Source organism: Struthio camelus, chromosome 18, assembly GCF_040807025.1.
Source record: "Struthio camelus isolate bStrCam1 chromosome 18, bStrCam1.hap1, whole genome shotgun sequence".
NCBI classification, from domain to species: domain Eukaryota; kingdom Metazoa; phylum Chordata; class Aves; order Struthioniformes; family Struthionidae; genus Struthio; species Struthio camelus.
In genome coordinates, this window is record NC_090959.1 from 1,633,557 (window position 1) to 1,658,152 (window position 24,596).

At 44.8% G+C, this 24,596-nt stretch overlaps 2 protein-coding genes across 4 annotated transcripts in view; both read right to left on the reverse strand.

Moving 5' to 3' along the window:
* ERGIC3 (ERGIC and golgi 3) overlaps positions 1-6,980 on the reverse strand; it is a 28,610-nt gene extending 21,630 nt beyond the window's left edge. For both annotated transcript variants that reach the window (XM_068912704.1, XM_068912703.1), the window contains exons 1-5: positions 6,824-6,980; positions 6,523-6,593; positions 5,540-5,627; positions 4,065-4,184; positions 376-469 (exon numbers count right to left, since the gene is read on the reverse strand). In XM_068912704.1, coding sequence (XP_068768805.1) covers positions 376-469; positions 4,065-4,184; positions 5,540-5,627; positions 6,523-6,593; positions 6,824-6,911 — 461 coding nt within the window. In that variant the 5' untranslated portion in view covers positions 6,912-6,980. The remainder of the gene's footprint in view (positions 1-375; positions 470-4,064; positions 4,185-5,539; positions 5,628-6,522; positions 6,594-6,823) is intronic.
* Positions 6,981-8,607: 1,627 nt separating this feature from the next.
* The window catches only part of CEP250 (centrosomal protein 250), a 41,471-nt gene continuing 25,482 nt past the window's right edge, over positions 8,608-24,596 (reverse strand). Inside the window, exons 26-31 of one of the 2 annotated variants that reach the window (XM_068912167.1) lie at positions 22,066-22,220; positions 15,645-20,255; positions 12,427-12,582; positions 11,875-11,988; positions 11,667-11,714; positions 8,608-9,290 (exon numbers count right to left, since the gene is read on the reverse strand). In XM_068912167.1, coding sequence (XP_068768268.1) covers positions 9,003-9,290; positions 11,667-11,714; positions 11,875-11,988; positions 12,427-12,582; positions 15,645-20,255; positions 22,066-22,220 — 5,372 coding nt within the window. In that variant the 3' untranslated portion in view covers positions 8,608-9,002. The remainder of the gene's footprint in view (positions 9,291-11,666; positions 11,715-11,874; positions 11,989-12,426; positions 12,583-15,644; positions 20,256-22,065; positions 22,221-24,596) is intronic. The other variant, XM_068912168.1, reaches the window with a different exon arrangement.

The window sequence follows — 24,596 nt, forward strand, 5'->3', positions numbered from 1 at the left end:
TTAATGGTGAAATAAATTACACTACTCCCCTCTGATATCAAGTAATTCCAGGAAAGATACAGTTTGCTGAGATATAATCTGTCTTTGTGCTACTGAAAAGGTAGTGCAGTTTCACATGAGCTTAAATAAGGTTGCAGACAAACCAGACAACCTAAGTCTGCACGTTCCTAGCAACTATGAGGGCAGCTCACCAGTTATATCTTCAAAAGACACACCCGCAGCCATAATAGTTTTCAGAATACTCTGAACACACATGCCCAGAATTTATTTCCAGGGACCTTCATAGAAATTCTGAAAAGAAACATGCATGCAACACAATGGTATTAATTTGAGTGCTAAGATGTGTATATGCACAAAGAAAGGTATAAAGGTTACCGAATGTCCTCTGACTCGGCCCCATAACAGCTCTCACAGCGATCAGCATCCAAAGAATTTGGATCAAACACTTTTTCTTCTTCTTTTCCCAGCTCTAAAACAAAATTGGATTCAAAGTGATGAGGCACATCTGGAAACACTATGGTGCACTTCTAATTTGTTTTGTTCTACGTACAGTGACTGTTGTACACATGAATGCAAAGATTTTGAATCCAAAGCTGTGCCCTGCATCAAAAGCCCATCTGAAACAGTATGCAGAGAGCCTGCTGAGGTGTGAAGCAAGATCAAGCATCAGAGCGGTATCCTTTATTGCAAGAGTATCCACCATAAAAAGAATGGGTTATCCGTAAGCCTTGCTGGAGCACTGGTCAATATGCTACTCACATAAAGGCTTTGTTAAAACATTATCTAAAATAGACAGTTTACTGATCAGTAAATTGTGACTCATACAGGACTCCTTATGTAAACAAAATTTGAAATTTTTGTCAAATAGAGTCAAGATGTGCACAATGCATAATCCTGCCCCAAGATGCATAGGGAAGATGGCTGCATTAGGCTTAGAAGGGTCCAACACTGGCACGCTAAGAAAGGCAGGAGTGCTGCGTTCCTGCCAACGTTGTTTGTTTTGACTGCTGTATAAAAGTAAAGTCAGAAACCACATAAGCATTGGCTTAAAGAATAATATTCTGTGCCTCTCCACAGCCTACATACATGCATCTGTGGGAACGAATGCATTACGGGCTGTGCTTTGCTGATGATAAACAAATCTGAGTCTGTTTCTTTGTGAAGTAAGATTAGAGCAGGAGTCTCCTGACTGGAGCACTGATACCAAATCCTCCAAGATTACAACGCTGACAACACGCACACACACATTGACAACTGCTCACTAGAAAGCTCCAAGAAACTTCTGTCCTCTTAATGACTTAACAATTCTGTCATTGTCTGTGCCCCAGGCATGTCGGATGCACCATCTCAGTATAGCTAGGGCATGAGCTCGCAGAGTCTTACGTTCTTGCGTGCAGAAGATTGAATACTGCCAGCAAAAAGGTGCAGAAGACTGAATATTGCCAGCAAAAAGGTGCAGAAGACTGAATATTGCCAGCAAAAAGATGGACTTGTAGCAGAGGCGATGAGGGCTGAGGACAGATGAAACACACCAAAAGGTAGGAGATTCCTACAGAAAACTCGAACAGGATTTTCTTTTCCTAAGAACTGAAATAAATACTAAAAGTCTGTAAATTATGGAGTTAGAAATAAGCAAGCCAAGGAAGTCTGTGTTTTAAATTTCACTTAATTTTTTTCAAAAATATTGAAAGAGCGAAGGTTTTTATAATTGAGGGCACCCGTAGAACCAGACAGTTTCACCTCAGGAATCCTGAAGAGACCATGTCCAGAGAAACTCTCTTGGATTATACAAGACCTCTAAGGCACTTCTACACTACCCTACACAAGCCCTGAAAAGATCACTCTATGGATAAATAACTCCCAGGAGGGGAATAGGATATATGGTCAGACATTGCTGAGGGGATAAAACTTTATCAGGGACTTGTTTATTGAGATTGAGAAGTATAGAGCAGGTGGATGAAGTGAATGTTAAGTATGTGTATTTCATATTAGCCACAGAAAAAGTTTTTAATTAAAAAACAGAATGTATGAAATCAATTATTAACCTTACCTCTTTATTTTTTTAATCAAATAGTTTATTGTAGTTACGATCAAGCACTTATAAACTTTTAGGGAAATAAATACCCATTATAAGTTAAACAGCTGTGTGGGACTGCTTTTCTAAAGATTACAACGTTAAGGTAAATGAAAGTGTGATTAAGAATTCATTATTTAAGAATTCATTATTTACATAGCGGGTATTGCTTTTTATCTTATATTTGTAACTAAAAGATACTCTCAGGAAGTATAGCTTCGCAACTGTTACACTTTCTCAAAGCCATGATTCCTACCAACTGAACAAGAAGACCTACTGTTGCATGGTGTCTTTCAAGACATATTACCCAGTAACAATCTCTTTCGATATAGCTATTAGCTGTCAAATGAGTTGTCTCAAAGACAGCATCCAAACGTAATACACACACAGTTTAGACACTACAAAGAAACTGCAGCGCATAAAAACCCATACGCAATTTCTTGCTCTTAACAGGGTCCTCAATTTGCACGCTTATAAGACACAGAACACTGCAGAATTTTGTCTGAGGAAAGGAAGCAAGTTATAAGAACCAATAAAGAAGTCAATCACCTATGATCATTCTGTATAAATGAATGAAGAAAATACCCAAGCACAATGCAACCTATTATAGGAATCATGAAATTTTGTAGTTAGTTATTGACTATTTTAGGAATAATATAGTAGCAAAAGCATCCAGATACTATTACTTAAACTTCGCATATATTGCTTAACTTATAGTGACTATTATTATAGCTGCAATTTAAAAAACTGACTGAATGGTAACATAACTAAAAGAAACTGATAATCATATAGTTTAATGAAGACAGGTGGACTCTTCTGATCTAGCTTACAACATGGGCGATATAAACATTTTCACCTGAACCAGTCATGTGTACTTCTAGTGAGCAAGGAGGAAATTACTTGTTGCATGCTGACCTATTTTAAATTGTGCCCCCCCCCCTTTATTTTTTTTTTTTTTTAAGGTAAGCAACAAGCTCAAACGTAGTGATACAGATGGAGATTGGTAATACATGTAGGGCAGGAGTTAACAGAGAATTAGATACGGAAAAGCTGTTTTTGCCCCCCTCCTATTTAATTCGTAATGTCATAGCCTCCTAATACAGAAAGGCTACTAAGTGACACAATAACAGCACCACTTTCCCCCCATTCACATGTTAACTGGAGAAATCATTGTACCTAGGGATTGTGTAGTTCTTTGCTTAGCTTATCTTCTCAACTTCAAAACCAGAAAAGTTTTATCTGAGTGATACAAGTCATCAAATTCACTCTACGCTGATATACAGACTATACTATGTCTCAGAAAAGGTAATAAGGACCTCACGTTTTGGAAAGGAAAATGAAAAATTAGAGCAGTTATCTTTGTTAGATTACAACATCGTTTTCCTGAATTGTTTCCGTTTTGTGCCCAAGTACAAGGACGAACCATAGTATGTAAAAATGTAGGTGAGGGGTTTGTGTAGCCAAGGAACAACTTGTAACTGATGAGTTAACTAAATATATTTTTCAGATATTTATTAATATACACGAAATAGATAAAGTAATGTTTAAGTACGTAAGTATAGGCTTAAGCCTTCAGTCTCTGAGGTTTTCCCTAGAAAGATGCTCTCTTTTCTCTAACCGGGATACTTCACTGTGCCAGCCCACTGTAATGTAAGGAAACGGCCAACTCAAACTTTGACAGAAGAGCTGCCTGATTTCTAGTAATAAAGGACCATTAACTCTGCTGTTTGCTCCTGCAGTGCATCTGTGACTTCTTGTCATAATTTCAGAGTGAGTAGGCAAAGATTTACCTTGCAAAAGTAGCAAATGTAACAGGAGTTTGCCTGATCTGCCAGTTAAAAGATTTGGATGCTATAAACTCTTCTTTCAAGAGTTTATGGTATTTAAACACTCTTCAGCTGTCACTTGTTCCTGTGGAAGTCAAAACAGCCATACAGTGATGGAAAAACCACTAGAGTATCCATCCAAGAAAGGTGGATTAGTATATTACCATGTCTTTCAGCCTCTGGAGTCACACGATTGCCGTCTTTATCCAAACGCTGTTTAAACAGATTGTGCTCTACATCCAATTGCTGTTCTCCTGCTACGTCCATTGCATCAATGCTCAAATCTGAAACCAGCAAGCAAGGAAAGTGGTTTATAGAAGCACATTTGTTATGGCCTGTGGCGGTCTGAGGAAGCATTCAATACAGAATCTTTTAGCAAGGCAGAGAAGAATGTGCCAAACTGGAAGACTACGTATGGTTTGAGCCAAGAGCCTTACAGGAAATAAAATATGTAACACCTATATCCTTAATGATCCCTTCAAAAATGGGGGTAGGTTTGGTGTACAAGGAGGACTGTTTCCAGAAGGACTGTCACAGAAATTGTTACCCGTAAGGGTAATATACTTAGGCAACCTCCCTCTCCCCGCCCAAACCCCATAACCATTTGTACAAACACCAGTCCAGAAGTCAAGCTTGCAAGTAGCTGAAAGCTGCCTTCCTACCTTTATCCCCTCCCCCCTGCTTGAACATCAGCATGTTTCCTCATGAACCCTTTCCACAAAGACGACTCAGCTCTGTGGTCTTGGCCTGGTACCAACGTACCTTGAGACATTTGCTGGCTAAGCGCTCTCTTATAAAACTGCTAGCTTCTCTGCAGAAAACGGAAGAGGCTTCCATTCTCTCTGGCCTTCCTTTTAAAGTCACTTGACTTTAAAAATGAGTAAGGTAAAGAGCAGTAATATCTTGGGTGGTCGGAAGGAAGGCAGATGCACTACTTTTAGAGCCCAATATACTATCCCAAGAAATTACTACAACAGAGACAGGGAAGATCAGCGGACTTTCAGATAACGTGCAGAGCAGAAACACTCAGTAAGACTCGCAACAGATATTTTAACAACCTTTGAAAATATTAAGTCTTCACTCATTTCATCCTGCAACTTTACTTTAGGAATTTAGTAATTCAGTACTTTTAATTTAGATAAAAGGTATTCAGATTATTAACATTCATTCTAATCTTAAAAACTATGGAAAAGGGTTGTCACATGGCATTGGCATTACATGCAAAATTTAAGTACAAGAATCACAGAAAAGTTGCCCCTGGTCAAGTATCTTCCTTCAGAGACTGAAGCCCTTCAGCTACAATACAGTCAAATCCAGAGTCACAAGCAGAAACTGTGCCAGTTTTTTCAGTATCACTGAACTTTTTGTAAAGCACAGCACCATACATGCAAATAAGTGGGTATATATGTTAGCCTCACTTATAATCTATAAAAATGATACTGTGAGACTGGAAGCGCTGGGATAAACACTCTGTTGGCCTTGCTGAAATCACTACGTGACCACAAGGAATTACAAATTCCTTATTGCCCGTGACACAAGCTGCAGCACAGCACTCAGAAGCACTAGGTGCACCGAGTACGTTCAGCCTTCAGCAAGTATGAAAAATGTCTTATGTCCAGTGCTCAGAAGCTTCACTCACAAGCACAAGGCATATGTGGAAAGACGACATCTATATTGATCTTCAGTTTATCTCCTCTTGATTTGTCAACATACAATTCAGGATGAACCTAGGAACAAACAAAAAGACAGTCTTGTTTCATTTGGAAACACATCAAAAGGCCTCTTTCCCTTGATCTATCTGGCTCGGGAGCTATGGTTTTTAAGACTTGGGATCTGAGAGATGCCCGGGCTGGTACCCTCCACACTTCCAATGTTAGCTAAATTTTTACCACTTGCATTACTTTTAAAAAGCAAGATCATAATTTGGGGATCTTAAAACTTGGGGCTTTGGGGGGGAAGGGTCCCGTAGGTGAGGCGTTTTTTGTTTTTAAACCATTCACTATTTGAAGACCATGGAGACAGCAAGAAGAAATACAGAAAGTCTCTCCTGCTTCTATTACAGATTCACGAGAGATCCCCAGCCCAGCTTTGCTTTAAGTTGCTTTTCCAGGAAGGGAACCCAGTCTTCTGTCAAGGCTACCGGGTGGGGGGAAAAAAAACCCAGCGGTGCCTGAAGCGGCAGCTTGGCCAGCAGGAGAGGGAGGTTCTGCAAAGGCTCGAGGAGAGGAGGGGGTCCTGCCAGGCCCAGCGGCGGGCCAGCGCCGAACAGCCGCTCGCTGCCCTCTCTTCGGGCAGATCGCTTGCAGCTCAGTTCCAGCACAAACCAGGACGCAAGAGTTTCAGGCTGAGCGCTTTTGTTTCCTCCCTACGCTTACACGAGACTTAGGGCAGCTTTCGCAAAGCAAAGCGAGCTGCCAGCCCCGGGCGGCAGGGCGGCGGTAAAGCCCGGTCCCGCCGGCCACGCCACGGCAGCGCTCGGGGCTGCCTCCTCCCGGCGGCACCGGCCGCGCCGCGGGCACCGGGGCCCGAGGGCCGGCAGGGAGGGCAAGGGGAGGGGGAGGCAGAGCCGGGGCCCGGCCCGGCTGCACCGGCCCCGAGCCAGGCCGTCCCCCCGCCACTCACCTCCTTGGTGAGGTAGTACTGCAGCTCCGAGAAGAAAAGCAGCACCATGATGAGCCCGCTGATAACGGTCACTGCCGAGGGAGACGAGAGGCGCGATCAGCCCGGCCGGCCCCGCTCCCCCTCGCCGCCGAGGCTGCGAGCGGCGGCCCGGCCGCCCCCGCCCGGCCCGGCCCGGCCCGGCCCGCCCCCGCCGCCCGGCCCGCGGGTCCCGCCTGCGCCGCGCTGCCCCAGCCGCCCAGGGCCGCCGCCGGGCCCGCTCGCCGGCCCCCACCCGCACCTGCCCCCGGCGACGGCTCCTCACCCAGGGCGCCCCCGCACGTCTTGACCCGAAAGTCTTCCAGGGTCTTGGGGAAGGCATCGAACCGCTTCAGCCTCCACAGCGAGTCCATGGCGCCGCGCGGCCCGGAACCAAAGCCGCCTTCCGCCGCCTGCCGCCGCCGCGGCACCGCCCCCGCCGCCGCCGGGCGGCCCCTTCCGCGGCAGCGCCCCGCCCGGCCCCGCGGCTCCCGCAGCCGCTGGGGGCTCCTCCCCCCGCGAGCTTATTCCGAAATACCCCTCGGGCCTTCGCTTGCGGAGCTGCTGCCCGCGGGGGCAACCTGAAGCGGAGCGCTGGCGGCAGCCGTTCGCCGTCCCTCGTTTCCGTTCCGGTCGTCCCTGCCGCGCGCAGGAATGAAGCTATACTAAGTACTTAGTGCTGTCCTAAGGTCCGCTAAAAGCAAATGTTTAAATATATAAATGAACCTGGAAGGATCAACTTTCACTCAGTTTGCCATCTCCTCCCCCCACCGTATATTGCCTCCCTCTTTTAAAGGCCTGGAGTTTGTTACCAACGCGAGGTTGCGCAGCGCTGCGTTCCTTCCCTCAAGCTGTCGGCAAACTTATCTCCAGCGGGTACCAGGCCTATTTTGTACTGAAGGAGATTCTAAAAACTCCTACTACACCTCCAGTATCTGCCCTTGTGGCCAAGAAGGCCAGTGGTATCCTGGGGTGCATTAGGCAGAGTGCTGCCAGCAGGTCGAGGGAGGTGATCCTGCCCCTCTCCTCAGCCCTGGGGAGGCCTCACCTGGAGTGCTGTGTCCAGTTCTGGGCTCCCCAGTACGAGAGACATGGCACTGCTGGAGGGAGTCCAGCGGAGGGCTACCAAGACGATTAGAGGGCTGGAGCACCTCTCCTAGGAAGAAAGACTGCAAGAGCTGGGCCTGTTGAGCCTGGAGAAGAGAAGACTGAGAGGCGATCTCATCAGTGTGTACAAGTATTTGAAGGGGGAGTGTCAAGAGGATGAGGCCAGCCTCTTCTCCGTGGTGCCCAGCAACAGGACAAGCAGCAACGGGCACAAACTGAACCACAGGAAGTTCCATCTGAACCTGAGAAAAAACTTCTTGACTGTGAGGGTGACAGAGCACTGGAACAGGTTGCCCAGAGAGGTAGTGGAGTCTCCTTCGCTGGAGATATTCAAAACCCGTCTGGATGTGACCCTGGGAAATATGCTCTAGGTGACCCTGCTTGAGCAGGGAGGTTGGACTAGATGATCTCCAGAGGTCCCTTCCAACCTAAACGATTCTGTGATTCTCTTTCTAGCTTGAGCTGTGGCTTGTATTCTCCCCCCATTTCATTTTTATAACACCTCCCTTCCCTATCTCATCATGGAAAATGGCTGTGAACTCAGGAGGTTGTCATGCAACACCTTCTAATGGCTTATTGGGAGAAGTGAGAAACTACCACTTGCTTTTTCCTACAGGAGTAAGAGTTCTGCAAAATTTAACCTTTGTCTGAAAACAAAGAACCCCCAAAACTCCCCACTTGTCACTGTCACTATGAAACCTCCAACTGCAAACAGATCAAGTGCACCCCTAATCCCTACGGCAGGAAGCGGCACCGTTCGGGGAGGCGCACGAGAAAGGAAGTCTAAGGCAGGGCAGCTGCTTCCATACAAGGAAAGAAGAAACTATTGATGAAATATCTCCATTCTTCTGTTGTCCCCACAGCACTGATGAGCTCATCACTAAGTTTAGTACAGGAAAAAAGTGATCCAAGCACTGAACCTTAAAGAGCCTGCTGGGAAAAAAGGAGGCAAGGAATGAACACTGGTTTGGAGAAATAACTTTACTGAAAAAATAAAACCAGATAAAAAGTCTTTGTAAACAGTACATAAGTTGACAGGAAAAACCTAACTGTTGGAGGGCCACCTAGACGCTGACTAGACACGCTGTGATGGAGTGTGTCAGAAAAGGAAGACAATTTTACCAGTTCATCAGGTTTATCCCCCTTTTCCAGGCCTCTGACTGACCCCATGCACACAAGCCAGCCCCAGTCTGTCCCATCACTGCTCCTGCTGGGTAACTCTTATAGTGGACACTGTGCTCTGAACTTCTGTCTTACCTGAGGACTCATGTTTTGATCAAATGCCCTTGCCACGGTCCACTTGCTACAGCAGGTCTCTGACTTTTTTCCTGCGAGGCCCTTTGCTGTACACTGCCTGGTTACTTCAGATCATCACACCTGGCTGCTCTGGCTGTTGAATGCAGTGGCTGTCTCTCGGGAGACTGAGGGTCCACAGGTATTAGTGCCAAGTTATGATTCAGAGACTGATCCAGCTTCTGGGTCTCTGCCTCCAGAACAGCAGCTTTGGGCTCCCTGACCACAGCTGCTAAGGAGTAGGACAGCTCTTGGTGAAGGTCTAACAGTTCCTGGCTGGTCTTTGCACAGCACTCAATATAGTCTTGCTTATATTTTCGTTCTTGTGCCAACTGCCTCTGCAAAAGGGACACCTGAAAGAGGCAAAAGGCTGAGCTCAGACAAGTCCACCTTGTTACCATCATCTTTAGTTCCAAGGTACCAGCTGTCAAGGAAAAAGCGTCCTCTAACTCTAGCCCTGACAAACACCTTGTCAGGACACCACTTGTCCTTACTGAGTGGGAAGTGGCAAGTTCCCAAAGTCACATTGAATTGAACTTACATTATCGTCAGTTCAGGTTTCTTTCTGGTGTACCACACCCATACACAACACTGAGATATTACTTGTATATTAAAGCAAGAGATATCTTCCTCCAGGATTTAGTAACCCAACTCTTTTTCCAAAAAGAGAGATTTGTGCTACTGACACTGCAGTTCTACATCCTTTTTCCTGAGCAGCACTACCAGTCACTCAAACACTATAAAAAAGGACAGGTTGTTCAGGGGCCAGGTACCAAAGAACTGTTCTGTTATGATATAGCTAATACTTTACAGCTAACACATGCAAAATGAGCAAAATCATTTTTCTTAACTTTACAGCATTTTACAGCATCAGCAAAGCATAATTTGATGAACAAGGTCAGGGATAAGATGAGCTGTAAGGGACTGCATGGGCCTTGAAAATCCTCCAATTCTTTATCTGCTGATGAATGGAGTTGTGTCCTCTGAGCTTTTTGACGGGAGAGAGATCCAGGCTACTCTTACCTCCTGTCTAGGTTTGTAGTGCAGAGCAGCCACGGCAGCTCCTGGCATATGCCCTCTGCCTGCTTTGGAGCAGATGCCAGTACTGGGCAGCAGCACTCCATACTTGGCTGTTCTGGGGAAAACTGCTCGAGTCAGAGGTTTTACTCTGTTTTCAACGGGACGATACCTTCTATGTCCTTTGCCAATGGCTGTGTTCCATATGGAAAGGCAATCACCAACTTCAAGCTCAGAACATGAAAACATTCTTTCCTGGCAGATGAACTCAATAATAGAAACAATTCCCACATGATTTTTATGGCTTATGGAACCTGTTACCTTTGAATTGCAATGCAAAGCTCTGTCAAAATAAAGCCAAAACAGAAAAAAAAAAGTGGGACTCTAATTTGCTAAGCATCTAGGACCAGATGATCTAAAAAAGGATTTAGCATGGCAGCACCTGGAACTTAGGTAGCCAGCTCCAGAAGGGAAATTTCACTGGAAATTCCAGTGCTGAATTAGAAGCCAGTAGTGCACAAGGGAAGTAAGACATTAACAAGACTTCACAACAAACAACATACATCAGCTCGGGAAGCTTTCCACTGAAGAGAGGGACAAATCTGAAATTCTCTCTGAAATAACAAGGGCACCTTTGTGAAATTGTCCTTTGAAGCCTGAAAAGCCCTCCCACACTTTGGTAGGTAACTCAGAGAAATGAGTGGGAGAAGTAACTATCTGCTGCTTAGAAAATCTCCCAAGAAGTGGGGGATCGTGTTTCAGTTCCCGTTTCTCAGAGCCAGAGGAGTGCCCTAACTAGCCAACTGAGGACAACTCTCTGATCAGATCACCTTCATTTCCCTGATGAAGTAGGTCCACAGGGCAGGCAAAAACACAAGAATCACAAGGGGAAGGAGGTTCATTTAGCTACCTGTAGCAACGTAACTTCACACACCTAGGATTCCTGGTAAAAACGTCCGTAATTGATAACTTGCTGGCTTCAGCAAGTATTCTCGCTGTTCAAGAGCTAAGCATCATCTCGTACTTTACCCACCTAAGTATTATATGCATTTTACCCTTAGCATCTGTGAACATTCATATCCTCAGGGGGACAAGGGTGTACCTGACCCATAGAAGTATACGGAAGAGAAGTCTGGAGACCTTCTGATATGGCCAGTACCATCGTAATAGGAGGCAATAAGGTTCAGTAGTTGAAACATACATTCCTACACTGATAAAACAAATACCCTTACAGTGCTTATGCCTCTCAGTTGAATACTGGGGCCATGATTAACACAGAACAGCAAAATGGGACTAACGATTGCCTTAAGGCTATAAGCTCTGGCACTGCCTCAGATCTTCGGAACTCTCATATGATGTTAGTTCCTCTTTTAACTGAGCAAAGGGAAAATTGGAAGAGCTAGCAGGATGAGCGAGGCTCCAGGGGATCGTTCTTAGTCAATTCTCCAGATTCAGGTGAGTTAGAGTTTTCTGAATTCCTTCCAACCCCCCGCCCCGCACTTGACACACCCGACCATTAGGCAAGTCAGAGACTAGACCGAGATGAATGGTATTGCTTGGCCACGAACAACAGATGTGGCTAACCGGGTATTTCCGTCACCTTCCTCACAGATGAGGCCCACTTAAACAAAACTTGTGCTGCGATGTTACACCAAACTGTGCCCACCAGTGCAGCTACAGCAGACTTTGATGAGAGCTTTCCTACTCCTCACCTGGTTCTGTAACTCAGCTAATCGTCTGCAGAGAGCATGAGCCTCCTCCTGCAAAGAAAACGCAACCGTTTCTTTTTAGTTTCCAGTTTGGTCAGGACCATGGTCTATATTATCTGATATTAGGGGGGGGGTCTGTTGCCACTTGGTTTTGCCATAGTTTCTCTGTGTGGTGAGAGCCACCTCCCACCAAGTAAGATTCTGTTCAGACCTGTCTAGAAGCAGGCATCTTGTCCTGGTCAGACTCAGAGAGAGAAAACCTGCATGTATCCGGCAGCGACTGACCAGTATAATCTCTCTTCAGTCTCCTCCTTTCCCGTTCCACCTGCATGTTGGATAGGAGAAAGGGTCACAGAAACCTGCCACCAAACAAGGAGCAATGGGATCTCTGGATATCATTGCGAAGGAGGAGATTTCTGTTCAGAGACCATTAGTTCACCAGAGAAAGTTGGGGGCAAAAAGCAGTCAAGATGGTCTATGGAAGGGAAAGAGCAGGAGAAAACAGTTCCTGACACAAGAGTGTCAGAAAGAGGCAAATGTGTGCATGTGGGAAAACTAGGGCAAGAGAGGGGATACTTGAATGAACATGTACCTGTGCAGACAGTGGGGTGCAGGAATGAAAAAGAAAATATGAACATGAGCATGCATAGGGGGAAGTAGGAGACAGAAGAATACAAGAAGTGGACTGCAAGCACTCTGTGTGGGAAAGTGTGTGTTCCAGAGGATCATGAGGATTTGAAGAGGCAATGAGAGCCAGTTTTACCTGCTCAAGAGTCCTTCTGAGCTCAGTGTTGAGTTGCTTCAGCTCAGTTTTCTCATGTTCCAGTCTTGCAACTGCTCGTTGCAGAGATTCCAGCCGTTGCTGCATGAGTTTCTTCTCAGAGAGCCACGATAGTTGCTCTCCTTCTGCGATAGCTTGCTGGGTAGACAGAGAGAAGATTATGTGAGCTAGTGCCATAAAAGATTAGAAGGACTAGAAACAACAAGTTGGGGAGAGTGACCAGCCTCAAGGAAGGACAGTGCTAAGTCCCTTCTCCTCCTGATCCACAAGCCTCAACAGCACTCTGTATTCCTAGGGACCTTCCTCCAAAGCTATCCCTCCTCAACTTTTGGATAAGCACAGAAGTACCACAGGCTTAAGCACCCACGTAGCATCTTCCTCCCATGCAACATAGTGCATGTTCTTTCCCTCTTCACCTATGTTCTTTCCCTCTTCACCATGAACTTGCCATGTTCTCTCTGCCTCTTCACCTGCAGTTCTGTCATGTTCTCGTCCCTCACAGAAGATGCCTACAGAAGAGCTTGAGAAGGAGACAACAACACAGGGGACACTTCCTCGCCTCCAATAATTTGCAGCTCAGGGACTTCCTAAGCCACACATGAAGGTATGGCACTCAACAGCCCTGAATGGATTTTTCCTCCACAACTTTGTCCAGTTTTTTTTTTTTTTTTTTTTTTTTTTTACCTCCACATAAACATTTGATATCTGTCAGAGAGTACCACAGCTTAAGTACACACTCAAGACGTGTGTGTCTCTGTTTTTTCTGGACAAGCTTCCTGCTAGTTTTGTGCAGTGTCCCCCGTTCTGGTTTTGAGAGGGACAGTAAACAGTAATTTCCTATTGAGCCCAATCTTCCTCTCCCTCAGTCACCTCTTTTCCTTAATGAAGACTTCCATATTTATGTGTTTCTCACATGGAAGCTATTCAACATCTTTGATCCTTCTTTGACCTTCACTGCATATTCTGCTATCTTTAGCTCTACTATCTCTCCTCGGAGACTCAAACTATATGCAATATGCAAGATGTAGATTGAACTATGTATTTCCGCTGTGATAAAATACTACGTTTTTGTCCTCTATTCCTTTCTTCATCATATCTAACGTTACTTGCTTTCCTGACCGCTACTGAGTACTAAGCTGCTGTTTACATAGATTTAACCACTGTAATTCAAAAAACTCATTCCTAAGGTGTTACATATCAGCTCAAAGCCCATCACTGTGATTATAATGCATTCCAAATTTTATTTCTTATTTATCTTTCATTTTCACCCAGTTTAGTTATTTGTTACTGTTAATTTGTGGATTTGTTTCAATTTCCTCTACTGATACTTCAATACGAGACAGATCTTCTGAGGTATCTGTTATTGCCTTATCTTCTCTGAACACTCTTTTTATACACTGGCCCAACAGGCTTTCTGTCCCTGATATACTTGACAATATTTTATTCTTTTTTGTCTCTTTTGCAAGTTTTTGCCAAGCCATTTCTATCTGGTTTTCTTCTTCCACCTTTACCCACTCAGGACACATACATTCCATTTTCCACATTTAAATGCAGCTTCTGTTTCTTGAAAGATGCCTTTTTACTTCAGACAACCTCCCTCACCCTGCTTAACCAAGTCAGATTTCCTTTGTCCATCTACTGGCTTTTTTGATTATTCGTGTGTATGCATTAGCACTGTGCTTCCAACATAGTTCCTAGAGATAGCTTCCAGCAACCTGCAAAGATTTTACTGTTTTGCTGCCCTTTGCAATTTGGATAGGATTTCCATTTTTTTTAAGCCATCTATCTCATTTTTGTATAGTTCTCCCTTTGAAAATTAAGTGCAGAAGTAATAGTATTTTTGGGTTCTTCTTGGTCTTGTGAGGATGCCGAATTTGTTAACTGTTACCTCACTGTTATAGAACTGCTCTTGGACAATAACATTATTAATCAGGCCCTGTGCACTGCAGCTAGCCCAAAACTGCCTCCCCTTTTGTGGGTTTCTTGATGAACTGCTCCACGAAGCAACCTCTGAAAGCATCTACAAATTTGGTCTTGACATTATGCCCCAGCATTATCCAATCTGCAAATGAATGCAGATGCAATTGAAATCTCCCATTTTTTCAAGTTTCCTGCCCTTGTAGCCTCTCTGCTTTTCAACAACACATCACATCACAACCTGTCATCATCCTAATCAGACCAGTGGTAACAGGCCACACATAATGTATAAACATACAGGCACATATAAAATACTACTAATAAAATACTATACTAATATTACACTAAAAGTACAGGCAAAGTCCCAGGCAAGTTTGTAGCCCAGGCTGTTGCAGCTGGTGCCACTGGCAGTACCAGAGCCAGACAATTCGAAGACACCTTGAAGAAACCCACACAAGCTATCCTTCACTCTTTTTTGAACTACAGCACAAGTATATCCTGAAAGTGCAAAGAAATCTTTAAGTACATCAGGCAATGGTGTAAATTCCTTTTTTTTTTTCTTTTAACATTTCAGAAAATTTGTACCTCAAAAATCTATCAGGCCAACGTGAGTTAAAGAAACCCTCACTTCATGCAGAAGTGCCTGTTCCTGTTCAAATGCATCTTCCCAGGAATTGTAACCAGAGATCCTGTGATAGCCTTACATAATCCCACAACTAATAACCAAATTATGGTTATTATTCTTGCTTAATGACAAGCAATAGAACGCTTGTAATCAGAAGGAGCAAATCCAGCTTTGAAAGCACACCGTAAGCACCACCAGAACAGCTGCTGTTCAGCCACCTTCATAAAATTCTACTAAGTTTACAACATCAGTTTGGTCAACCATGCCCTCTCCTTTCCCTGCCAGAGCCTAACCATGCTGTGTTGGCTAAACTTGCCTAGACAGGAGAGAATCAATTATCCATCCCTCAGTTTTGGACTTGATTTAATTTTAACAGCAAGCTCTGCCTTGAAGGATCTGTCAAGAGACAGAATGATACATCTTTATAATCTTGGCATACAAATCTGCATTGTCGCCTCTTAATTATGCGGTCTGGTTCTACCAATAGTTCTAGGCTTGACAGAAAAATCCTAGCATATGGATGGTCTCTAGCCTGTGCTATAAGCCGGACAACTGCGATCAGAGTTTCTTTGGCCAAGCAACTATAATATTCATGGGAAATATCATTAGAATCTTTTACAGACATCTTAGTTGACTGATGATCAGTCGCACCGCCTACCTGAAGATGAAATCGGTCCTTGTCCCTCTCTGAAACCATACTCTGTAGGATGGCTATTTCTTCCCTCAAAGACTCATTGGCCATTTCACTCTTGGTAAGGGCAAGAGTCAGTGCTTGTGCCTTCTCTTTCCATTCTATTTCTCCACTTTCGGTCTGCTTCAAAATAGCAATCACACGCTCCAATTCCTCCCCCTTTACTTTCCTCTCATCTTCCAGTTGTTGGGCTAGCTCATTCTGCCTTTTCAGGAAATGGTCTCTCTCCTGGATAAGTTTCTTCTTTTCTGCTTCCTCTTCCTCCCATTTTTGGAGTTTCTGAATTTTTTTCTTTAGAGTCTCCCCTTCATCTTTCCATCGCAAAGCTGATGTTAATTGTTTCAGGAATTCACTCTGCCTCCAAAGTTCTTGTTCTCTCCCTGTCAGAGTCTTCTCTAAATACCTAACTCTCTCTCTCTGGTATTTGATCTCTTCGTCCTTCTTGGCCAGAGTCTGCTGAACATGCTGGAGATCTTCTTGAAGACCTCTCATCTCCTCCAACTGTTTTTGCTCATCTTGAGCCTTAGTCTTTCGTTCCCTCTCATGCAAGACTTCTTCCAAGACCTTCTCGTGCTCTCTGTGATATCTATTCTCTTCTTCCTTTTCAGCCAACATAAACTGGAGATTCTGCAAGGTCTTCAGGTCTTCTTCTTGGTGCTGAAGTTTTTGCATAAGAATTTCATTGTCTTCATCTCTCTTCTTCACCATTTCCTCAAGCAGACTCACTTGCTTCTGGCAAGATGTTAGTGCTACTTTCATACTTTCTTCATGAAGCTGGTACATATTAATTTGCTCTGCCTGCTTGAGGAACTCCAAACTGTTGCTCTTCAGTGTCCGGCTCCTTTTATTTACATCCTGTTGTAGGCCCTCGGCCTGCTTGCCTTCTAATTCCTTCTGCTCTAGAAGCTCCTGGACATGCTTTTGCAAAGACACTGTATCCTGCTCTCTAGCTTCTACAGAAGATGCAGCATATTCTGGTTTATGTAGCAAAGCTTTAGTCTGCATCATTGTCTCTTCTTTTTGCTGTTGGAGCTTAGAGACAGCCTCCTCCAGCAACTCTATCTTTTTTTCTCTCTCTTTCAGAATTACTTTTGTTTCTTGAAGATTTGCTTGCTCAGCTTTGTGCTTTTCTTCCTTTTGCTTGTACACCTCACATTGCTTTTTAAGGGAAATAATTTCTTGTTCTTGTTCCTTTACTGCCACTTTGAGATGTTCCAGAATTTCCTTCTGCTGTTCAGATTCTTGTTTTTGGAAGATCTTGACCAGTTCCTTCTGAGATTCAATCACAAATTCTCTTTCTCTCAATATTGCCTTAGTGTGTTCCAAGTCTCTATGTAAAACTTTCATCTGTTTTTCTGTTTCTTCCTCATATTTCCTTGTTTTTTGCATTTGAATGTCTAGGTGTCTGTCCTTCTCTTTTAAAGCTTCTAATGTCTGCTCCAGTTGGTCATGGACACTCTTTAACTTCTTTTCCATGGCTTCTTCAGATTCCTGGATTTGCTTTTGCTGTGACTCAAGCTCTTGATCTCTTTCAGATAAAGAAAGTGTCATCTTTTCTAATTTACCATGCAGCTCTTGCAGGTACCCATCCTGCTGCTCCTTGTACTGCTGAAAGAACCTTAACCGATCCCTTTGAGACTCAGCCTCGCCATCCCTTTTCCTAAGAACTGCCCGCAGGTGTTCAAGGTCTGCGTGAAGAGATTTCACCTGTTCTCTCTCCATTTCCAGTTCATGGGTCTGCTGAGCCTGAGACATGAGCTCTAAGGTTTTCTCCTTCAAGTTTGCTTTCACATGATCTAGCTCCTCTAGCACACTTCTTACTTGTGATGTACCATGTTCTTCTAGAGCCATTATTTTCCTCTCCTGGAATTTGATCTCCTGGTCTCTCTCCTCCAGGGCCTTCCTAGTATTGCTTAGAGAACTCCTCTGCATTTCACACTGCTCCTCCAGCTCCTGTATCTGTTCCTGCTGAGTTCTAATCTCCTGGTCTCTCTTTTCTAGGTCTTTGCTGATTTTACTTAGAGCACTAGTCTGTATTTCTCGCTGCTTCTCCAGCTCCCATATCTGTTCCTGCTGGATTCTGATCTCCTGATCTCTCTCCTCCAGGTCCTTCCTCATCTTTCCTACAGTAATACTCTGCCTTTCCCGCTCTGTCTCCAGCTCCTGTATCTGTTCCTGCTGGGTTCTGATCTCCTGGTTCCTTTCTTCCAGGTCTTTACTGAGCTTGCTTAGAGTACTCCTCTGTATTTCTTGCTGCTCCTCCAGCTCCCGTATCTGTTCTTGCTGGGTTCTGATCTCCTGGTCTCTCTCTTCCAGGTCCTTCCTGGTATTGCTAAGAGAACTCCTTTGCCTTTCACGCTGCGTCTCCAGATCACTTATCTGTTCTTGCTGGATTCTGATCTGCTGGTCTTTCTCCCCCAGGTCTTTGCTGAGCTTGCTTACAGTAACTGTCTGCATTTCATGCTGCTTCTCTAGCTCCCGTATCTCTTTTTGCTGGGATTTGATCTCCTGGTCTCTTTCTTCCAGGTCTTTCCTCATGTTTCCGACAGTAAAACTCTGCCTTTCACGCTGCTTCTCTAGCTCTCGTATCTGTTCTTGTTGGGCTCTGATCTTCTGATCTCTCTCCTCCAGGTCTTTGCTGAGCTTGCTTAGACCACTCCTCTGCATTTCTTGCTGCTCCTCCAGCTCCTGTATCTGTTCTTGCTGGGATCTGATCTCTTGGTCTCTCTCCTCCAAGTCCTTCCTGGTATTGATTACAGAACTCCTCTGCATTTCTTGCTGCTCCTCCAGCTCCCGTATCTGTTCTTGCTGGGATCTGATCTCTTGGTCTCTCTCTTCCAGGTCCTTTCTCATCTTTTCAACAGCAATACTCTGTATTTCTCCCTGTGTCTCCAGCTCACATATACGTTCTTGCTGGGTTCTGATCTGCTGGTCTTTCTCCCCCAGGTCTTTGCTGAGCTTGCTTACAGTAACCGTCTGCATTTCCTGCTGCTTCTGTAACTCCCGTATCTGTTCTTGCTGGGATTTGATCTCTTGGTCTCTTCCTTCCAGGTCCTTCCTCATCTTTCCTATAGTAAAACTCTGTATTTCTCGCTGCGTCTCCAGCTCCTGTATCTGTTCTTGCTGAGTTCTGATCTCTTGGTCTCTCTCTTCCAGGTCTTTGCTGAGCTTGCTTAGACCACTGCTCTGTATTTCTCGCTGCTTTTCCAGCTCCCATATCTGTTCTTGCTGGGTTCTGATCTCTTGCTCTCTCTCTTCCAGGTCCTTCCTGGTATTGCTTAGAGAACTCCTTTGCCTTTCCCACTGCTTCTCCAGCTCCCATATCTGTTCTTGCTGGATTCTGATCTCCTGATCTCTCTCCTCCAGGTCCTTCCTCATCTTTCCTACAGTAATACTCTGCCTTTCCCGCTCTGTCTCCAGCTCCTGTATCTGTTCTTGCTGAGTTCTGATCTCTTGGTCTCTCTCTTCCAGGTCTTTGCTGAGCTTGCTTAGACCACTGCTCTGTATTTCTCGCTGCTTTTCCAGCTCCCATATCTGTTCTTGCTGGGTTCTGATCTCTTGCTCTCTCTCTTCCAGGTCCTTCCTGGTATTGATTACAGAACTTCTTTGCCTTTCCCACTGCTTCTCCAGCTCCCGTATCTGTTCTTGCTGGGTTCTGATCTCTTGCTCTCTCTCTTCCAGGTCCTTCCTCATCTTTCCTACAGCAATACTCTGCCTTTCCCGCTGCGTCTCCAGCTCCCGTATCTGTTCTTGCTGGGTTCTGATCTCTTGCTCTCTCTCTTCCAGGTCCTTCCTCATCTTTCCTACAGCAATACTCTGCCTTTCACGCTGCGTCTCCAGCTCCTGTATCTGTTCTTGCTGGATTCTGATCTGCTGGTCTTTCTCCCCCAGGTCTTTGCTGAGCTTGCTTACAGTAACTGTCTGCATTTCATGCTGCTTCTCTAGCTCCCGTATCTCTTTTTGCTGGGATTTGATCTCCTGGTCTCTTTCTTCCAGGTCTTTCCTCATGTTTCCGACAGTAAAACTCTGCCTTTCACGCTGCTTCTCTAGCTCTCGTATCTGTTCTTGTTGGGCTCTGATCTCCTGATCTCTCTCCTCCAGGTCCTTCCTCATCTTGCTTATACTAACTGTCTGCATTTCTTGCTGCTTCTCCAGCTCCCATATCTGTTCCTGTTGGGATTCTATCTTCTGGTTTTTCTCTGCTTTGTCTTTAATAACATGTTCTAGAGTGCTTTGATGCATTTTGTTCTGGTTTTCCAGCATTCTAATCTGTTCCTCACGCAACTTAATTTCTCCCTCTCTCTTCGATACCATGGCAGTCATGTGAGACAGTTTTTCCTGCAAAGCTTTCACCTCTGCTACCTCTTTCTGTAGCATCTGGATTTTCTCCTGTTGAGCTGCCACTTCCTCATTTTTAATTTTCAAGACGGATAATGTAGTTTGAAGTTCTTGTTCAAGGGAGTGCTTGATATTTGTTGCTGCATTTGCTCGAGTTTCAGAGGCTGTGACTGATTCCTGGAGAAGTTTTATCTCCCATACCATTTCTTCCTTAACTGTTTGCAGTGTGTCCCTCTCATGCTGCAACAAAATGGGAGAAGATTCAATAATTCATATATGTTTGTTTTTCTTACTAGATTTGATCTCCTGCTTTGGTGGCTGGATGACGTGGCAGTTAAAGGCTGAAATTTGAGCTTTTAATAGGAAAAAAAATCTAGCTATTCAGTTAGTTTCCCCCTTACATTTAAATTTTCTACTTTCATTCAAAGAGCGAGTTGAGAACTGTACTATATTTAGCAAATTCTGGCCTTTACTGATTCTGGAGTCATTGCAAATGTAGAAAACTTTTAATCATATAAGAACAGCTGCGCCCGCTCAAACCAAGGATCCATCCTGCCTAGTATCCTGCATATAATGGTGGCTATAAGCCTATCTCCCAGAAAGAGCCAGAATAGGGCAGACTTTTATGATACTTCTCCTCTGCAACCTCAACACTAATCCAGCCTGTGAGAACTTTCACAGTCTCTTTCTGAACACACATGAACTTTTCTGCATTTATAATATCCTTTTGCAAGGTGTTCAACAGGTCGGTTATGCTGTAAAAAAACCCACCTCCTCTCATTTGCTTGCAGCCTATCTGTCACTAGCTTCATTTGATGGCCCTTGTTCTTCCACAAAATACAGTGAACGATGCCTGCCTGCCCTCTCCTTGCCACTCAGGATGTCATAGACCTTTCCTGTGCCACCCTACAGGTCATTTCTTTCTCCAGCTGAAGAATCCCAGCCCACTAAGCTACTCCTCTCTTCCTTGATGCCTCTCTCTGAGCCTCTTCCAGCTCTATTGGGTCTTTTCTGAGGAAGTGCCAGAACTGCACCCAGGATTAAGGTCCAGACTGATTATGATACAGGAAGTAGCATGATGATGTTCTCTTTACAAGGAAGGGAAGAGAGAACAATATAACAGTTGATTTCTTTCTTTTTTTTTTTTTTTGGCTTCTACTGTATAGTATTTTCATGGTATCATCCACCAGAACTTCACTGCCTCCCCTCTTGAGAGGTAACAGTCAGATCACAGCCTGTCATTTTTGTTCAAAATGAGGATTTTTTTTTTCCCTTGCAGGCATAGGTATTTAGCTACATCATCTGCTTTGTTTCTCACATTTCTCCCACAGTCTGCCCTCAGCCTTGAAACACTGAATAACTTTCTATTAGTTGCAAAATTTCTTTCCTCACCCCATTTTCCAGATCACTTAGGAATATAAATATATATTATTTGGTCACAACCAAAAAAGGGACAAACTATGCAATGTAAATAGAGACAACATTTGAAAGTTATTTTGACTAATGTTTAAAGGGCAGAAATCTTCAGGATTGAGGTAAAAAAAAAAAAAACCAGCATGAATCATAACTGAATTTTGCATGACTCCAGCATGCTTTCCTACTTATTCAGAAGAATGCTATTAGGAAAGTTAGATTAAAAAACAATCATGGGTATAGATACTGTTCTTCTGCCCTTGTAGCGGTCTGTGGTCTCTCCAGATATTTTTTGCTACTGTTCATTTTAACGGTCTCTCCTTTCTGGACTGACTTCTCTTACTCAAGGTGATGGCTCTGTTAATGCAACTGCATGGCCTGGCAGGAAAACAAAAGTCTGGGAAACAAGAAATGATGGGTGGATGAAAGGGGCAAATGAGGCAAACTTGGTCAGCATTGGCATACTCTGTACCTTGTTACACAAAGTTCTTAACTATCTTCTGATTTTCAAGCTTCTCAGAACTGGACCAAGCCTGCACAGGACCACCCAATACTAGAAAAGCTGTTCCTTAGTACATCAACAGAAGGCCCATAAAATATGCAAGACATTCCCCTTCATGGCATCTGCTAGCCTCACCAGGACATCCTTTCTTTGCTTCTCAGTGCTCTCAAGTCTCCTTTCCAAAGATGTCACCTCTTGATGTAGGGTCATAACCTCCTTCTTTAGAGCAGTAGCCTCTTCCTGCAAGGCAGCTTGCAGAGAGTTTTTCTTGCCTTCTGCCATCTGTGTCTCTGCAGCGGTGAAGGTCAGGGAGAAGGGGAAAAGCAGAGCAAAACCAAACTGATTTGCATCCTAGGAAGAAAACATCATTTTCCCATCTGACTGTGTTTTACCAGCCCTAGATCCAAAAGGACTTTCAAAGCAAACAGAAATAAAGGAAACTTCCAGCCAGAGGAAAGAGGTGGAATGAAAGTGACAAGGTTCAGAAAAATATGAAAATGCAGTTGCTATTCTGCTTGTTGAAAGACTAGGGCCAAGGCCAAGCCAACACGTCACCCAAAATGTTAGAAGACGACAGAACCTGCATGGATGAAGCAAAGACAGAAGGTGAAGGTCAGATCTAGTATCTTAAAGGAAAAGGCTTGGTCGGAAGCAGGAAGCAAAAGTGAAGACTGACTATGACCGTTAATTGACCAGGAAGACAGAAGAGACTTTACAAAAGAGAATAGATATTAGTGTTGTGCTTGAAATGCGTTTTGAGATATTTGTCCAAAAGAGTGCTAGGGGAATACAGTGTGCACTGACAGAAAAAAGGAAAAGGAAGTATTCAGGGAGACTAGGACAGCAACTTAGCCAAGAACATCTGAGCGTTGCTCCAGTAGTGAGATTGGAAAGAAGAAGGGTTACTGATAGGGAAAGAATGGGTGAGTGGTTGAGCAGGATCCATCCAGCAGCAGAATTTACAGTACATCCCTGGAAAGCTGATGGAACAGCTCATCCTGGAGGTCATCACTAAGCATGTGGAGGACAAGAAGGTGATCAGGAGTAGGCAGCATGGATTCACCAAAGGGGAATCATGCTTGACCAACCTGAGAGCCTTCTCAGATGGACTGACTGGCTGTGTGGATGAGGGCAGAGCAGTGGATGTTGTCTCCCTGGACTACAGCAAGGCTTTGGACACTGTCTCCCATCACATCCCCATATGCAAGCTAAGGAAGTGTGGGTTAGATGAGCAGACAGTGAAGTGGATTGTAAACTGGCTGGATGGCCGAGCTCAGAGGGTTGTGGTCAGTGGTGCAGAGTCCAGTTGGAGGCCTGTAGCTAGCGGTGTCCCCCAGGGGTCAGCACTGGGTCCAGTCTTGTTCAGCCTGTTCCTCAGTGACCTGGATGAAGGCACAGAGTGCACTCTCAGCAAGTTAGCTGATGATCCTAAACTGGGGGGAGTGGCTGACACACCAGAAGACTGTGCTGCCATTGAGAGGGAGCTGGAGAGGCTGGAGAGCTGGGCGGAGAGGAACCTCCTGAAGTTCAACCAAGGCAAGTGCAGGGTCCTGCACACAGGGAGGAATAACCCCAGGCACCAGCACAGGCTGGGGGCTGAGCTGCTGGAAAGCAACTCTGCAGAGGAGGACCTGGGAGTGCTGGTGGACAACAAGTTAAGCATGAGGCAGCAATGTGGCCTTGTGGCCAAGAAGGCCAAAGGTATCCTGGGGTGCATTAGGCAGAGTGTTGCCAGCAGGTGGAGGGAGGTGATCCTTTGCCTCTCCCTCTCCTCAGCCCTGGTGAGGCCTCCCCTGGAGTAGTGTGTCCAATTGTGGGCTCCCCAGGGCAAGAGAGACATGGCACTACTGGGGAGAGTCCAGCGGAGGGCTCCAAAGATGATGAGGGGACTGGAGCATGTCTCCTCTGAAAGAAGGCTGCGAGAGCTGGGCCTGTTGAGCCTGGAGAAGAGAAGACTGAGAGGCGATCTCATCAACGTGTACAAGTATCTGAAGGGAGGGTGTCAAGAGGATGAGGCCAATCTCTTCTCCGTGGTGCCCAGTGACAGGACAAGAGGCAATGGGCAGAAACTGAACCCCAGGAAGTTGCATCTGAGCATGAGGAAAAACTTCTTGACTGTGAGGGTGCCTGATCAGTGGAACAGGTTGCCCAGAGAGGTGGTGGAGTCTCCTTCCCTGGAGATATTCAAAACTCTGCCTGGACACGATCCTGGGCAATGTGCTCTAGAGGACCCTGTCTGAGCAGGGAGGTTGGACTAGATGATCTCCAGAGGTCCCTTCCAACCTCAACCATTCTGTGATTCTGCGATAATCTGTTACCAGATTATCACTATAGATGTTGCAGAACTAAAGATGATCAAAGGCCTGGAAAACTTTCCTGTCAAAATAGACTGAAAAATGAGCAGTAATTCTATCTCAGAGAAGGAACAAGAGAGAAATATTGATTAGCTAAAGGTACTACATGAACAGAAGGTGGCTTGTGGGGGGAGGAAACGAACAGTTTCTTGTTCCTCTAATCTGAGACACGGAAAATAAGACAACGAGATGGAAAAGCAATTCTGATTTGGCGTGTGGGAGAACCATGACATAGAGAGGAACAGAGATGCATGTTCAGCTATGATATAGAGAGGCCAATAACACTGGAGGCTCTGAGAAGGCCAGGAGACT